The 17,303-nt window shown below is 37.5% G+C and overlaps 1 protein-coding gene across 2 annotated transcripts; it reads right to left on the minus strand.

The window, feature by feature from the left end:
• Nucleotides 1-1,546: 1,546 nt before the first annotated feature.
• LOC107820282 (uncharacterized) lies at nucleotides 1,547-5,371 on the minus strand. 2 transcript variants are annotated; one of them, XM_075249634.1, is made up of 3 exons: nucleotides 4,692-5,371; nucleotides 3,790-4,057; nucleotides 1,547-2,262 (listed from the first exon to the last, which is right to left on the minus strand). In XM_075249634.1, the coding sequence occupies exons 1-3, from the start codon at nucleotides 5,235-5,237 to the stop codon at nucleotides 2,186-2,188; spliced, it is 891 nt and encodes a 296-aa protein (XP_075105735.1). In that variant the 5' UTR covers nucleotides 5,238-5,371; the 3' UTR covers nucleotides 1,547-2,185. The 2 variants fall into 2 exon arrangements, with proteins under 2 accessions (XP_075105735.1, XP_016502028.1); XM_016646542.2 differs by lacking the exon at nucleotides 1,547-2,262 and adding an exon at nucleotides 2,866-3,179.
• Nucleotides 5,372-17,303: the final 11,932 nt, after the last annotated feature.

Genomic DNA, 17,303 nt, shown 5'->3' on the forward strand with positions numbered 1-17,303 from the left:
CCTCTTGATTGAACTTGAAAATTATATGATATCCCCTTGTGACCGAAGATTGGATAAGTTACTTGACAGCTCTTATTGTTGAGATTGAATGTACTATATGAAAATTTTAAATTGATATTTTGTTGAAGACTCATGTTAATTACTGTTTCTTATTCTATTGATGTTGTTGTACTTCATGTCTACATATAATTCTTGTATTTTATTTATTGGACCACTGGTAAGTGTCGATGTCTACCCCTCGTCACTACTTCTTCGGGGTTAGTCTAGATACTTACTGGGTACGCATTGATTTATGTACTCACGCGACACTTTTGCACTGAACGTGCAGGATCTGACAGGTTCATTTGGTGGTCATCATGGCACGTAGGTGCAACTGCGAAGGGGACTTTATGGTGAGTTTCTTCCTATGCTACTACCGCAGCCCTCAGAATCTCTATCTTATTTATTTATTTTATTTTGTCTATTTTTTCCAGACAGTTGATGTATTATTATTGCACTCCATAGTAGACGCTCATGCACTTGTGACATCGGGTTTTGGGATGTTCTAGAATTTATTTATGGTTTTGCTATACATTGACAAATTTTTACTTTATATTATCCAAATGTATGTATTTATGATTTTTAATGCATTAATTTTTATATCTAATAAGATTCATGATTTTTAAAAAAGAAAATGAATAATTAAGTTAGTAGTTCATCGTCGGCTTGCCTAACAGCGACGTTCGGCGACATCACGACCTATAGTGAGTTTTGATTCGTGACAAAATAGGTATAGGTTAAAAATTAGAGCCTCGTGAGTTAAACGTGAGCATGAGTTAAAAATATTGGAGCTCTGCGTTGAAAGTGAGCAGAGTTAAATACAAGTAAGTATGAGTGAAAAGTGAAGAGGGTTAAAAGTGAATTCCATGTGTTAAAAGTTAGCATGAGTTAAAAGTATTGGAGCCTTGCGTTAATAATCGTGAACAAGGTTAAAAGTGGAGCCCATAAGCATAGCTTAAAATAGTTTTTGTTTTTGTATATGCAACAGTAAGATTTATGAAAATATGGCTGGACATTTATCTCCACGTGTAGAATTCTGAATTATTTTGTTTGGGATAAAAAATCTTCTGTATCGTCAAAATTGGGTTGCTTGATCTGAATCCGCCTTGAACCTGTCTTCAACCTCGCTTTGAACTATTAGCTATGATACCACTTGGTGGGGTAAAAAAAATAACAAGGCGTCATGCGGAAGCTAACAAAGTAAATCTTTGTGTCAAAAGAATTATACTAAAAGAGACATAGCTTACTTTAATATGATTTGGGCAATCGATGACCTACATCAATCACTAATATAAAAGAGAGGAAAAAACTTATCTAGAGAAAACATTTTCCCCCTAAACAAAAGTCTTTTAAGGACTACATTGTGGATGCTATTGTGTTTTTGTGTATAATGTAGAGATCCTTAATTTATAGAGGTCACAACTTTTTCTTCAAGAAAGCGATTTGTCAAATATGAAAAAGATCTATATTTTTCTGTAAAATAATGATGGTTAATATTCTACCCTTCCTTCAAGTAAAAGAACAAATCCAAATAAGTTTGAGAAAATCAGGACAAATTCCTAGAGAATGCGGTCACTCACTTGTGACTTGCGCTGTAGATACACAAGCAAAACCTCATCCTTTACTATTTTAGGTTGACGAACTCAGTGTCAAGAGACGACAAATTGAGCAGATTGTGTATGTCAGCTAGCTCTAAGATAAATCCCAAGGATATTTGTGGAGAATCTAACACGAGTGAGGTAACGTCTTTGGAACGTTCGAGCAACATAGTTTGTCAGTCAAAAGGACATCACAAAAAACTCCAAAAATCTGTCCTGAAAACTATCTTAAGTATATCTTCTTCCCTAATTCTAAGATGTTGATGAGCAGACCGAAGATCAATCTCCGAAGGGTGGATAGCTCCATACAGGTCATCTATATATGCAATCAGCTCATCAATCTCAAATTGAGCTGCAACAAGGATGTCTTCTTTCCCTCTCACCCAATCATCCTTCCGAATCTACGTGCATCTTCGCCTTGTCATGCGGCCAAATATATACATAGGAACACTGAAGAGAAGCAAAATCTTCTACAGGCTACATTGCCATCTTCTACCAACAAACTCTCTTTAACAGCAAGCTCTGCAAGAGCAACACTACGTAGCCACTCAACAACCCGCTCCATACTGAGGCCTGTGGTTTATATATGGGATCTTTCTAATAGCTGAGCGAAAACACCAACACTCTGCATAAACATCACATATCAGCAAGTACAATTCCAATAATCACATCTGAGTCCAATCAGTTAGTCTCCATAATATAATCACAAATCAACTTCCCTTGATCAAGAGCCCCTAAATGAACACAGGCTGCAAGTGCCATGGTCAAATAGTACTCATCAGGACTAACTCCACACCCTTGAATATTTTGAAAAATAACTAGTGCCTGCCTCCAGGGTCAAAGACTAGACCGTGTTGAAGTTACTCATCTATAACAACATTACAGTGATGAAGTTGAATCCATGATTTAGTCGCTCTGATGTCACTTATTCAATTATAGCTGTTTTCTATTTATTTACTTATCCATCAATATAATTTATATGTCAACAATAAAATTTGATTTGACATTTAGAATATGTGCAATTCCTTAAACTTCACCTAGTTCAGCTGCTTTTCAACTTCAAATTCATTTCCAGTCATATGTTCAGTTGAACCATATAGAATCAATTACAGTAATTGGAGTAAGGATATCTTGCTGTAAAATGTTATATGACTCTGCATTGGCTTATTATATCTCAGTTCTCTTAATTGTTCAAAAAGAAGGAACAGAAAGTAATAAAGACAATTACTGCAAGTGAAAAGACTGGATATTTCTACTCGACTCCAAAAGATGAGTAACCAAAATATACAAGCAAGGAAAGTTGCATTTGTCAACTCTCAACAAACAAATAACGCTCTCCATTGGAAGCGGCAAACATACTATCTCTTGGTTGCATCACCATTGCTAAAACCTAAATACAGCCAAAAGAAGAAAGAAATGCTAGGCACAATCCTGGAAATGATTTTGAATTTACTTTCCAGTTGGCAAGCATAACGTTTCACGATAGAGTCTTCACCACCGACCATTTGGAAGTGGGAACATCTGCCATCAGTTCTTTTGCCACTGTCCACCAGCAAAATGTGCCATTGTCGTCAACAAGTCATGAAACAAGATGCAGGATCAAAATACAACTTTAGAAAAAACCAACAAACAGAAGTCAAAGCAATGCTGAATTAGAATATTGCACAGTCGAACAGGATTAATTTGAGGACTAACGTTCTTGATCAAACAAAAGCCAAACCTTTAGACAAGAAAGCAACCAAATCTAAAGATCTTTGTTTTAATCTTTCATTCCTCAATTTATCGCATTCTGTACTCTCCATCATAACTATTGCACACTTTTTATTCAAATAGATTAAAGGCCTAATGACTGTCCCTTATCACAGATTGTCAGTGCCTTAGGCATGAAACATATAATCTGGCAATACTCAAAGATAGATGAACGATATGAACTTAGTAATTTCACTTTTAGATGAAAAGACTAGTGTTGTCATAGACTTGTTATCATACACGAAAAGACCAACTAACAAATTTACAACACAACTATCATTGTAGAATCACACTTCTGTTAATAAAATGTGTCTCATGCAACTTGCAGAAGTTTATCCAGCTGGTTAATGAAACAAAAAAAAAGGAAAAGTACATTATTCAAAAGAGGATCAAGTATGCTGACCTTTAGACGATGCAGGTATTACAACAACATGCATAGTTGCATTGTTTGGAGGTAATGATAAACGAAGAGGATATAAATTTCCATTAAATTTGTTCCGCGAACAAACAATAATATTCTCCAGACCTGTTTCTTCCTCCAACTTTTGAGTCAGTTCCTCTAATCCATGACCTTTGAACTGAAAAGAAGGCCCTTCCACTGAATCATTCGCATTTCCATTTTCATCCGGCACATGATAATAGATTAGCCGACCTTCAGACTTCAGTGCGGACTGCATGTTTAATAGAAATCCATGAGTTTAGGTTTATACATCCCAGTGTGAATGATCTTTTCATTATGAAACACTTAAAGTCAATCACAGATAACTTTCTAAAATCAAGCGTAGATCGATAACATATAAAGATGGTAAGTAACCTGTTGCAGTGTCTATAAGTTAAATCCAAGGGCTCGTTTGGTTACTAAGATTATGGAAATAATGAAATTTGGAATTATTCTATATACTTTTTGGTATAAGTAATACTACTAACTATGCTGAAATGCTGAAATAATTTTATAGCTCAACTAATGTGGGATATAACAAACGAAGGATTAGCCACACCTGGATAAAACAAGTAAATTGTTGCCCTTCTGCCAAAACCCTTTTCTTAAGAAGGTCAAGGTTAAAATGAGAACAAAGTTTATCAACATTTTTCCAGTTTAAAACCAAATACCAGTTTTAGATTATACACGGAATACCCCATTTTTAATGTAATGAACCAAATAAATCACAAGTACTAGTATATAATTCAGGGATTATTAATCTTTGCATCATAATCCGAGCATAATTTTGGGCACGAACCAAACGAATCCTAAATCTATTATCATAAGGAAGATTTCATTTGGCATCACCAATATAGAAGACAAACCTGAGTCCTGGAAAATTTAGCAGTGGTAAGATGAAAAGATGAGCTCAAATCATCACCCACTGATTCTGATCTCGAAATGCTTTCAGGCGATTCAGCTGGCAATAACTCAACAGTATCAACTTCCCATAAGATCCAATCTTGATGCCTATGAGGTATATCATGTGTAACTGAATTTCTCCAAGGTGGTAATCCACTATTTGCCCTTAAATAGTTCCCATATCTAGTTTTCAGTTTCACTAAGGAACCTTCTTCTTTCATTGGTTCCCACTCAATTGATGAATCCAATTTATTAGGCAAACTTTGTATCACTTTTTGACCCGTTACACCAAACAGAAATTGTTCATCTGAGGCTGTTAAGTATTTGCCATAACAACTCTTTAATCGGACAACATTGTCGAATCCTTCTGGGAATTCAACACTCCATTTTGCACTCCTTGAAGATCCAGTGCGATCTTGGTATACGGTTTCTTGATCAGGATCAGCTAATAAGTATTTCTCGTGGTGGCTCCTTAGCCTAACAGATTTGGCTTTCTGGAAATATTCCATCTTAGGATTCTGCAATGGATAAACAAAAATTGGGAAATTTTTTAAGAATCAGACATCCAAAAAAGAAATGATCTTTTTGATCGAGAGATACGCCACCTGTTGAGTATTTGGTGAAGAGAAGGATCCAGGTGGATAAATTGTCATCGAAGAATTATTAGGCATGTGCCTAATAAGAGTTTTCTTTGGTTTGGTAGCCAACCTTGTTGACTTGGTTTGGTTGGTAGCCAACCTTGTTGAATTTCTTTGGTTTGGTAGCCAACTTTGTTGAATTGTGAAAAATGTGTGTAAATTGTCAAATATTGTAGGCTTTAGAGGGTGAAGCTTTGGCTATAAAAGGAGAGTTTCAACTCTCATTTCTTCACACCAACAAAGAGAGAAAGAAAGAGTGAGGTTTCACAGACAAGGTATAAGAAAATAGTCTGTGAGGAAAATACAGAGTGAGCGATATTGTAGTGAGGTGGGAATATCAAAAGAGGGTTATTTCTTTTGAGTGTTGTAGTGGTCTTTGGAGTATTTATCTCCGACCTACAAAGTGTAAAATTCCTTACTATAGTGATATCAGTTGCTCCTCTCGGGGTCGTGGTTTTTTCCCTTATTCAGAAGGGTTTTCCACGTAAAAATCTTGGTGTCATTGTTACTCTTTTATTCTTGTTAATTACCGTATCTCGGTGCTACATTATTATTCCGCTTTATTACCGTGAATATTATTTTGGTAAGGGGTTTATTCCCATCAACTGGTATCAGAGCACAGGTTCTGCTCGTTCACTGAAATACTATTCACTGTCGGTAGTACTATACTTGGTGAAAAATAAAAATGTCCGGAGTAAAGTACGAGGTAGCAAAATTCAACGGAGATAACGGTTTCTCAACATGGCAAAGAAGGATGAGAGATCTGCTCATCCAACAAGGATTACACAAGGTTCTAGATGTTGATTCCAAAAAGCCTGATACCATGAAAACTGAGGATTGGGCTGACTTAGATGAAAGAGCTGCTAGTGCAATTAGGTTGCACTTATCAGATGATGTGGTAAATAACATCATTGATGAAGACACTGCACGTGGAATTTGGACAAGGTTGGAAAGCCTATACATGTCCAAAACGCTGACAAATAAATTGTACCTGAAGAAGCAGTTATACGCCCTACACATGAGTGAAGGTACGAATTTTTTGTCACATTTAAATGTGTTTAACGGACTAATCACACAGCTTGCCAACCTCAGAGTGAAAATCGAGGAAGAAGATAAAGCCATCTTGTTATTGAACTCGTTGCCATCTTCGTACGATAATTTGGCAACAACCATCCTGCACGGTAAGACTACTATTGAGTTGAAAGATGTCACATCGGCTCTTCTACTCAATGAGAAGATGAGAAAGAAGCCTGAAAATCAAGGACATGCTCTCATCACAGAAGGTAGAGGCAGGAGTTATCAAAGGAGTTCGAACAACTATGGTAGATCCGGAGCTCGTGGGAAGTCAAAGAACCGATCCAAATCAAGAGTCAGAAATTGCTACAACTGTAATCAACCAGGTCACTTTAAAAGAGATTGCCCAAATCCAAGGAAGGGCAAAGGTGAAACCAGTGGCCAGAAGAATGACGACAACACAGCCGCCATGGTGCAAAATAATGATAATGTTGTCCTCTTTATAAATGAGGAAGAGGAATGCATGCACCTGTCAGGTCCAGAGTCGGAATGGGTGGTTGACACAGCGGCATCTCACCATGCCACACCGGTAAGAGATCTTTTTTGCAGATATGTAGCAGGTGATTTCGGCACAGTGAAAATGGGTAACACAAGTTACTCAAAGATTGTGGGGATTGGTGACATTTGTATCAAGACAAATGTCGGATGCACATTGGTTCTAAAGGATGTGCGGCATGTACCTGATTTGCGGATGAACTTGATCTCGGGAATTGCTTTAGACCGAGATGGATACGAGAGTTATTTTGCAAATCAAAAGTGGAGACTCACTAAGGGATCATTGGTGATTGCAAAGGGAGTTGCTCGTGGCACGTTGTACCGGACAAATGCAGAAATATGCCAAGGTGAATTGAACGCGGCACAAGATGAGATTTCTGTAGATTTATGGCACAAAAGAATGGGTCATATGAGCGAGAAGGGATTGCAGATTCTTGCCAAGAAATCACTCATTTCTTATGCCAAAGGTACAACTGTAAAACCTTGTGACTACTGTTTATTTGGTAAGCAGCATAGAGTCTCATTTCAGACATCGTCTGAAAGAAAATTGAATATACTTGATTTAGTATATTCTGATGTTTGCGGCCCAATGGAAATTGAATCAATGGGCGGTAACAAATATTTTGTTACTTTTATTGATGATGCTTCACGAAAATTATGGGTTTATATTTTGAAAACCAAAGATCAGGTGTTTCAAGTTTTCCAGAAATTTCATGCTCTAGTAGAAAGGGAGACGGGTCGAAAGCTAAAGCGCCTCCGAAGTGACAATGGAGGTGAGTACACTTCAAGGGAATTTGAAGAGTATTGTTCAAGTCATGGGATCAGACATGAAAAGACAGTTCCTGGAACCCCACAGCACAATGGTGTAGCCGAGAGGATGAACCGCACCATTGTGGAGAAGGTGAGAAGCATGCTCAGAATGGCTAAACTGCCTAAGTCATTCTGGGGTGAAGCAGTTCAGACAGCCTGTTACCTGATCAATAGGAGTCCATCAGTTCCGTTGGCGTTTGAAATCCCAGAGAGAGTTTGGACCAACAAGGAGGTGTCCTACTCGCATCTGAAGGTGTTCGGTTGCAGAGCTTTTGCACATGTACCAAAAGAGCAGAGAACAAAGCTGGATGATAAATCCGTTCCCTGTATATTTATCGGATATGGAGATGAAGAGTTCGGGTACAGACTGTGGGATCCTGTAAAGATGAAGGTCATCAGAAGCAGAGATGTAGTCTTCCGAGAAAGTGAAGTTGGAACTGCTGCTGATATGTTAGAAAAGGCGAAGAATGGTATAATTCCTAACTTTGTTACTATTCCTTCTACTTCTAACAATCCCACAAGTGCAGAAAGTACAACCGACGAGGTTGCCGAGCAGGTGGAGCAACCTGGTGAGGTTATTGAGCAGGGGGAGCAACTTGATGAAGGTGTCGAGGAAGTGGAGCACCCCACTCAGGGAGAAGGACAACCTCAACCTCTGAGGAGATCAGAGAGGCCAAGGGTAGAGTCATGCAGGTACCCTTCCACAGAGTATGTCCTCATCAGTGATGAGGGGGAGCCAGAAAGTCTTAAGGAGGTGTTGTCCCATCCAGAAAAGAACCAGTGGATGAAAGCTATGCAAGAAGAGATGGAATCTCTACAGAAAAATGGCACATACAAGCTGGTTGAACTTCCAAAGGGTAAAAGACCACTCAAATGCAAATGGGTCTTTAAACTCAAGAAAGATGGAAATGGCAAGTTGGTCAGATACAAAGCTCGATTGGTGGTTAAAGGCTTCGAACAAAAGAAAGGTATTGATTTTGACGAAATTTTCTCACCTGTTGTCAAAATGACTTCTATTCGAACAATTTTGAGCTTAGCAGCTAGCCTAGATCTTGAAGTGGAGCAGTTGGATGTGAAAACTGCATTTCTTCATGGAGATTTGGAAGAGGAGATTTATATGGAGCAGCCAGAAGGATTTGAAGTAGCTGGAAAGAAACACATGGTGTGCAAATTGAATAAGAGTCTTTATGGATTGAAGCAGGCACCAAGGCAGTGGTACATGAAGTTTGACTCATTCATGAAAAGTCAAACATACCTAAAGACCTATTCTGATCCATGTGTATACTTCAAAAGATTTTCTGAGAATAACTTTATTATATTGTTGTTGTATGTGGATGACATGTTAATTGTAGGAAAAGACAAGGGGTTGATAGCAAAGTTGAAAGGAGATCTGTCCAAGATATTTGATATGAAGGACTTGGGCCCAGTACAACAAATTCTAGGGATGAAGATAGTTCGAGAGAGAACAAGTAGAAAGTTGTGGCTATCTCAGGAGAAGTACATTGAACGTGTACTAGAACGCTTCAACATGAAGAATGCTAAGCCAGTCAGCACACCTCTTGCTGGTCATCTAAAGTTGAGTAAAAAGATGTGTCCTACAACAGTGGAGGAGAAAGGGAACATGGCTAAAGTTCCTTATTCTTCAGCAGTCGGAAGCTTGATGTATGCAATGGTATGTACTAGACCTGATATTGCTCACGCAGTTGGTGTTGTCAGCAGGTTTCTTGAAAATCCTGGAAAGGAACATTGGGAAGCAGTCAAGTGGATACTCAGGTACCTGAGAGGTACCACGGGAGATTGTTTGTGCTTTGGAGGATCTGATCCAATCTTGAAGGGCTATACAGATGCTGATATGGCGGGTGACATTGACAACAGAAAATCCACTACTGGATATTTGTTTACATTTTCAGGGGGAGCTATATCATGGCAGTCTAAGTTGCAAAAGTGCGTTGCACTTTCAACAACTGAAGCAGAGTACATTGCCGCTACAGAAACTGGCAAGGAGATGATATGGCTCAAGCGATTCCTTCAAGAGCTTGGATTGCATCAGAAGGAGTATGTCGTCTATTGTGACAGTCAAAGTGCAATAGACCTTAGCAAGAACTCTATGTACCATGCAAGGACCAAACACATTGATGTGAGATATCATTGGATTCGAGAAATGGTAGATGATGAATCTCTAAAAGTCTTGAAGATTTCTACAAATGAGAATCCCGCAGATATGCTGACCAAGGTGGTACCAAGGAACAAGTTCGAGCTATGCAAAGAACTTGTCGGCATGCACTCAAACTAGAAGACAGTGCTACCTCCTCTGGATGAATGAGACTGGAGGGGAGATTGATGATGTCCATCTCATTGAAGAAGTATTAGGCATGTGCCTAATAAGAGTTTTCTTTGGTTTGGTAGCCAACCTTGTTGACTTGGTTTGGTTGGTAGCCAACCTTGTTGAATTTCTTTGGTTTGGTAGCCAACTTTGTTGAATTGTGAAAAGTGTGTGTAAGTTGTCAAATATTGTAGGCTTTAGAGGGTGAAGCTTTGGCTATAAAAGGAGAGCTTCAACTCTCATTTCTTCACACCAACAAAGAGAGAAAGAAAGAGTGAGGTTTCACAGACAAGGTATAAGAAAATAGTCTGTGAGGAAAATACAGAGTGAGCGATATTGTAGTGAGGTGGGAATATCAAAAGAGGGTTATTTCTTTTGAGTGTTGTAGTGGTCTTTGGAGTATTTATCTCCGACCTACAAAGTGTAAAATTCCTTACTATAGTGATATCAGTTGCTCCTCTCGGGGTCGTGGTTTTTCCCTTATTCAGAAGGGTTTTCCACGTAAAAATCTTGGTGTCATTGTTACTCTTTTATTCTTGTTAATTACCGTATCTCGGTGCTACATTATTATTCCGCTTTATTACCGTGAATATTATTTTGGTAAGAGGTTTATTCCCATCATAAATCAGTTTCTTGAGATGTGACAAGATCAGCAAATTGAGGAAGATAGTATAGATGTTAAGGTGTGAAACAAATGTTATTAATGCACGTAAGAAGTTAATTGCGTAACGGACAGATAGGAGGGTAGGTAATTAATATGTTGGCTGTGTGAAATCTTTGACTTTAGCATTAACTTTTTCCTTTTTATGATCATACTTATATCTTTTCATCTTACATCAAAGTCGCATCCCATAACGTGGGCTCCTTTGATTTATGATGCATCAAAATTTCCAAATTGATTAGAATCATATTCACTAAACTAAACAAAGAATATTTACATTATATCACTATAGCTTTTAAGTGGTGTAATATATGGAGTACTTTTTTTCGGATTATGGATTCACCGTTATTGTATACAAATGTATGTACAGTCAAACTTCTTTATAACAGCTTTGTTCGTTCCGAATATTTTTTAATGTTATAGCGAAGTGTTGTTACAGAATATAGATAACATATATTATAACATAACATGAAAATTGGTTCCGGAAAAACTTAATTTTTATAGTGAAGTGTTGTTATATAGGAATGTTGTTATAGAGAGTTCTGAATACGGTTGCTTTAAGCTCCCGTTTGGCCATAAAATTTGGGAGTTTTTTTTCAAATTTTGTTTTCAAAATATTTATTTATTTATAAATTTTAATTATTTTTGGCGTATTTTAAAAATAAAATCTTAAAATCCCAAAAACAACTCTAGAGTAGTTTTTAAAATGGAAAATTACCAGTTATGTCCATTTATAAGTATCTCGTTATAAAAATTGGCCAATTGATAAAATATTACTAATATTAGCCAAATTAGCCAATTAGCTATTTGTAGCAAAACAATATCAATTTTTTTCTTTGTTTTGAGTGGGTGTTATTAGAATAGATTGGGCACAACTTAAGGAGCTTGAATATCAGTTTTGGGATGATTTGGTGAAGTTTTGAGGTGGTTTGAATTGAAAATTCGAAGTAAAAGCTGAACATAAAAAAAATGATATGTGTATCATTTATGTATAACATATGTATTATATTTGTATCAATTATGTATCACATGTATATCCATGTATACCTGTGTGTGAGATACATGCGTGATACATGTTTGATACATGTGTCGCAGAAGACTTTTTTGAACTCGATTTAATTACGAATTTTGATACAAAACCAGTCTAAATCACCTCCAATCTTCCTCAAATTTTGTATATTGACTTATCTATATATTTTCAATGAATTTCAACTATACCCATTGAAAAAGTTTCTTTTTTGTTTAGATTTTTGGAATATTGTATAGATTTTTGTATTTCATCACCTTATTTGCTACCCCGTCCATGAAATTTCTTTTTCGTCTTGTATCTAATGATGTTAATCACGCTTAAAAATATGGAAGGTGATTTTTGCATGTGATTCTTCGATAGAAAGAACCCTATTATTTGGCTTTTCAATTTTTGTTGGCTAGTTTTGATAAGTATATGACTAATGGCTAGAGGTTGGTAAGTTGAGATTTATTTGGGACATTTGTGTAAGTTTCCCTTTTAAATTTTTTTAAAGTTTTCTACTCACAAAACATCAAATTCTTTTCAACTAAAATGCATGTCCAAACACAATTTCTACTTTCAAAAACTATTTTTTCAAGTTTTAACAAAATCTATGTCCAAACGCTAGCTAAGTAACTTGAGCATAGTGTAAAAAGAATTAGACCATAGTGTTTAAACTTTAAATCCATTGATTTAAAATATACTGAAATATATAATATAACAATCCCTGAGATATTTTTCGAGACGAAAGCAAAATCCTTGGTAGGGAGCGCTTCCTCCTAAATGGGGCCCTACACGGTGTGAATCCGAATATAGTTGGACTCCAATACGGATATCGAACAACGGATGATAAACAAAAATAAATTGTTGACTTACAAATGGTTATGACTTCTGTCCTTCGTTGGTCCCAGATTGACCACAAATCAAATATTTCTGTTAGGTGCAGGCTCTTACGTGATACTCCCTCAGTTCCAATTGATGTGAACTTGTTTGGCTGGATACGGAGTTTAAGAAAAAATGAAGATTTTAGGAATGTGTGGTCCTAAACAAGTCAAAAAGGGGCACATAGTATTTGTGTGGTTATAAAAGCTTCTCATTAAGGGTAGAATTGTAAGTTTAAGCTAAATTGTTACCAAATTTAGAAAAAGCTTATTCTTTTTGGAACGAACCAAAAAGAAAATAGAACGGAGGGAGTAGATAATTTAAAAATAAACCCTTATAAAAAATATAAAGCTCAATCCTGGAGCACTAAGTTGATCTGCTTCTGTGGAAAACTGGAAATCCAGTGTCCAGAAAAGGCTCTGACTCGCCGACAGACCTAGGGCCAATGTATTGTTCTTTTAAGCATTTTTTTCCTTTTTAATCCCAAACTCAACTAGTATATTACAAAGTAAATGTTAGCGTTTCAAAAACAGAGGGAAAAAAAAAAGGAAGGAAGGGTGGTGGGGGAGGTCGGAACTCTATTGTTATTCTTTTGGACTCAAAATACATAAATAGGTGGGAAAAAAAAGATGACATTTTTATATATAGTGCCAAAATACTTGGCTCTATACATTAACGTTAATTGTGCCGTTAATGTATAACGCTCAGTATTTTGGCACTATACTGAAAAAGCTGACACACGCAGATATAGCGCCAAAATACTCGGCGCTATATATAAAAAGCTGACACGCCCAGGTATAGCGTCCAGTAGTTTGGCTCTATACTCCTTTTTCCTGGCCCCACCAATAATTACTGACTTCAATAATTCAAAATCGTATAGTGCCCACTTTTTGGGCGCTATATATAAAATAAAAAAAATCTCGGCTAGCCATTTCCTATATAAAGAGGTTAGGATTGTATAGAAATTCATTCAAAAAAAAATTTAACTCTTGTTGAAACGTTTGTTGTTGTTAAATTCTCCAGCATTTTTTCATTATGTTTGAAGAGCGTAGAATAAGAGTTTCATTATATTGGGGGGGTGAGGTTGTGATGGAGAATAACTCCGTGGGCTACAGTTTACCTGCTCGGTGTCATGTTAAATTGCCACTTACAATAGAGTACGATAAATTGATATCGTTGTTATGCAAAAAAATGAGTGTGAGGAAACGTTCAGTGATACTTAAAGTAACCGGAAGATATCCGTATTCCGTCACTCCGCAAGGGGTTGCTTTTTACTTAGAGTTTAACATCGACGATGATGAAACTTTGAGTGATTTTCTGAGGACTCCGGACGAATGCCGGGAATTTCTTGTAATCATAATGTTGGAGATGTACGTGAAGGTCGAAGACATTCCAAAAAACGAGGTTGTGCGTAGTAGAGATAACCTCCAGTCAATGGGTGGTTATTCTGGAGCAGTTTTTGTCGGACAGGTTCCGGATGAAAGAATTTTCCTTGATTTAAACTTATCACCGCCGGTGAATGAGCAGCGAGAAAATAATTTATACCCTGCTTTCCATAATTCACAAGACGAGTGGTAAACTTCAATTTTCATTTGTGTTAATTATGTATATTTTTGGCGTATTGAATTTGTATTAACGCTCATATATTTAATAGGGGGTACCGGCTGGATATGAATTTTACAAATGGCACATCCGGTAGTCATCACCTAATTGAAAACATCCATCATGAAATTTCATCACATTACGACTTGTAAGTGAAGTGATATAGCCATATGGAAAGCATTTATTAATTCAGTAGCTTATATTTTTGTAAGTTGTGCTGTGAAAACGAGCAAGTTGAACCATCTGTACTCACTCAATTGACCGAAAACGACGTATTACATCGGGATCTGGCAGATGCACAAAGTGAGGAACAAAACAGTGATTACGATAGCAATGCCGATGAATCCGGAGACGAGATACCCTTTCCTCGTGAGGATGGTGATGAGCATGATGAGGAGGACGAACCTGATTTGAAGAGAGACCCCCCTAGACGAAGAGTGTATGAGTCTGAAGTGTCGTTTCATTCAAAGGAGATTCCTTACATTGATAACTTGCCAACCGTGCCGAATGTGGAAGCTCTCACAAGGGATTTTGATGAAATCCGGACAACAATGTGGGATGAGTCCAGACCAACGGTGCTTGCAAAGGGGATGCTTTTTCCTGATAAAGCGCGCTTAAGCAGGGCTTGTAAAATGCACAACGTAAAAGAGTGTCGTGAGATGTAGGTATGGGAGTCAAGTCCGATGGTATACAAGGCTGTTTGCCGCAGGTGGTTTTGGCCATGTAATTGGATGTTGCGCGCGACCAAGAAGAAGACAGGTATGTGGAAAGTGGGTAAATACGTTCCCACCTACACATGCGAAATGGACACATTCAACGGGAATCACTTCAACTTGGATATTGACTTGATTTCTCTTGTACTGATTCCGCACCTCGAAGCATCCATAAGGTATAAAATCAAAGAGTGCATTACAGCAGTCCACCAGGAACATGGCCATATAATTACTAAAAGAAAGGCATATCTCGGGCGCAAAAAACCATTTGAAATAGTCTATGGTAACTGGGATAAGTCATTTGTAGATCTGCCTAGGTACATGGTTGCACTGCATCAGTTTAACCCCGGGACGATTATTGAATGGAAGCTTGAGCAGATTCCAGGTAAACCAGAATATATATTCAATTACGTTTTCTGGGCGTTTAAGCCAGCAATTGATGGTTTTTCGCATTGCCGGCCCGTAATATCCATAGACAGAACTCATGTCTATGGAAAGTACAATATCAAGATATTGATAGCCGTGGTAGTGGATGCTAATGGACAGATATTTCCTTTAGCTTTTGTTGTTTGTGCCAATAAAAGCACAAAGACGTGGACGCTGTTTTTGAACCACCTGAAAGAGCACGTTGTCAAACAGCGTTCAGGTATTTGTCTAATATCTGATTGGCACGGTGGTATATTAAGTTCTATGGAGAACTTGCCTGCATGGCAAGAACCTTATGCATACCACCGTTACTGTGTGAGGTAGTTGAAGGCCAATTTCCATAAGGCACATCCCAACAAGGATCTACATAATTTGATATGGATGGCAGCAACAAACCACCAACAGCATAAATTCCGGAGACATATGGATTCTATCAGGCAAGAAGACGAGGCAGCCTATCATTGGTTAATGCAACATGACCCTAAAAAGTGGACGTTGCATGCGGATGGTGGCAGACGATGGGGAATTCTTACTACAAACGTGTCAGAGTCCTTCAACGGGTTATTGAAGTCGGCAAGAGGATTGCCCGTCACAGCCATGGTGCGGATGTCATTCAAGCAGATGGCGGATATGTTTATTGAATGGTCTGTAGTTGCAACGGAATTGATGGAGAGAGGTGTTGAATTTATGCTAGTGCCTATGAAGAGATTTGAGAAATACAGACGGCGAGCACATTGACATTCATTTTTGCAGTATGATAACAAAAGAGGTATTTTAGAAGTTCGCACCGGTATCCATAATAATCGGGGTAATAATGTACATACTATAAATGAATCAGCAAGGTTATGCTCCTGTGGGAAATGGTCCATCTACCACATGCCTTGCTCACATGCCATCAAGTGTTTTCAACGTGTTGGTTATGCGGAGACCAACTATGTTGATCAACAATATAGTGTTTCCAAGTACCTAAACACATATAGTGGTCAGTTGCAGCCAGTGGGTACTGAGCATTATTGGCCTCCGGAACCATTTAAAATGGTGTGTAATAAGTCCTATTTGCGTAAAAGACATGTGCAGAAGAGAACGCGTATACGAAACCAAATGGATATTAGTGATACCGTTTATGCGCGCAAATGTGGTATATGCTCGCAAACAGGACACGACCGTAGAAAATGTCCTTTGGGTGGCAACAGTAATCAAGCTCGGGGTGGGTGTTCTTCTAATGTACCTAACTACCCATGAATTGATGTTGATAATTAGTTGTTATGTCTATGTTGCAAGATTTATGAAATAAAATTATGCTTGTTAATTATGATTTGTACTTTCTCATTTTACCTATTTAAATAATAATTTAATAAAATTATTTGTATATTTATTATGTGTGTGTTGTCTTGTCGAACTGAAAAAGCTGACCAGCTGACATAAAGTTATCTTGTCAACATCATGATACTTAACACGCAAAATATAGCGCCATTAGATAGTACGTTATGTGTGTGTTGTCTTGTCGAACTGAAAAAGTTGACCAGCTGATATAAAGTTTTCTTGTCAACATCATGATATTTAACACGCAAAATATAGCGCCATTAGATAGTACGTTATGTGTGTGTTGTCTCGCCTATAAATAACGGACCCATTGTAGTTATTTTGTGTGCTCAAAATTTACTAAAAGCAAATATTTCATTAAAAGTAAGGTTTTTTTTACTAAAAGCAAATATTTCACAAATAGCTCAACCTCTCCGTCCACTAAAGTGCAACTGTGGAAAAGCATGTTTGATGCAAAATTGTTGGGACGGTGGTGAAGTTGGACACCACTACTGGCACTGTATGAACCAGTTTTACAAGGTTCCCGGCGAACCTATTTGTGATTTTGAGGAATGGGTTGATGAACCATATTATCAGGAATGTTACAGAGAACAACTGCAGTTTCTTCATAATATGTGTT

This window comes from Nicotiana tabacum, chromosome 3, assembly GCF_000715075.1.
Source record: "Nicotiana tabacum cultivar K326 chromosome 3, ASM71507v2, whole genome shotgun sequence".
Lineage (NCBI taxonomy): Eukaryota > Viridiplantae > Streptophyta > Magnoliopsida > Solanales > Solanaceae > Nicotiana > Nicotiana tabacum.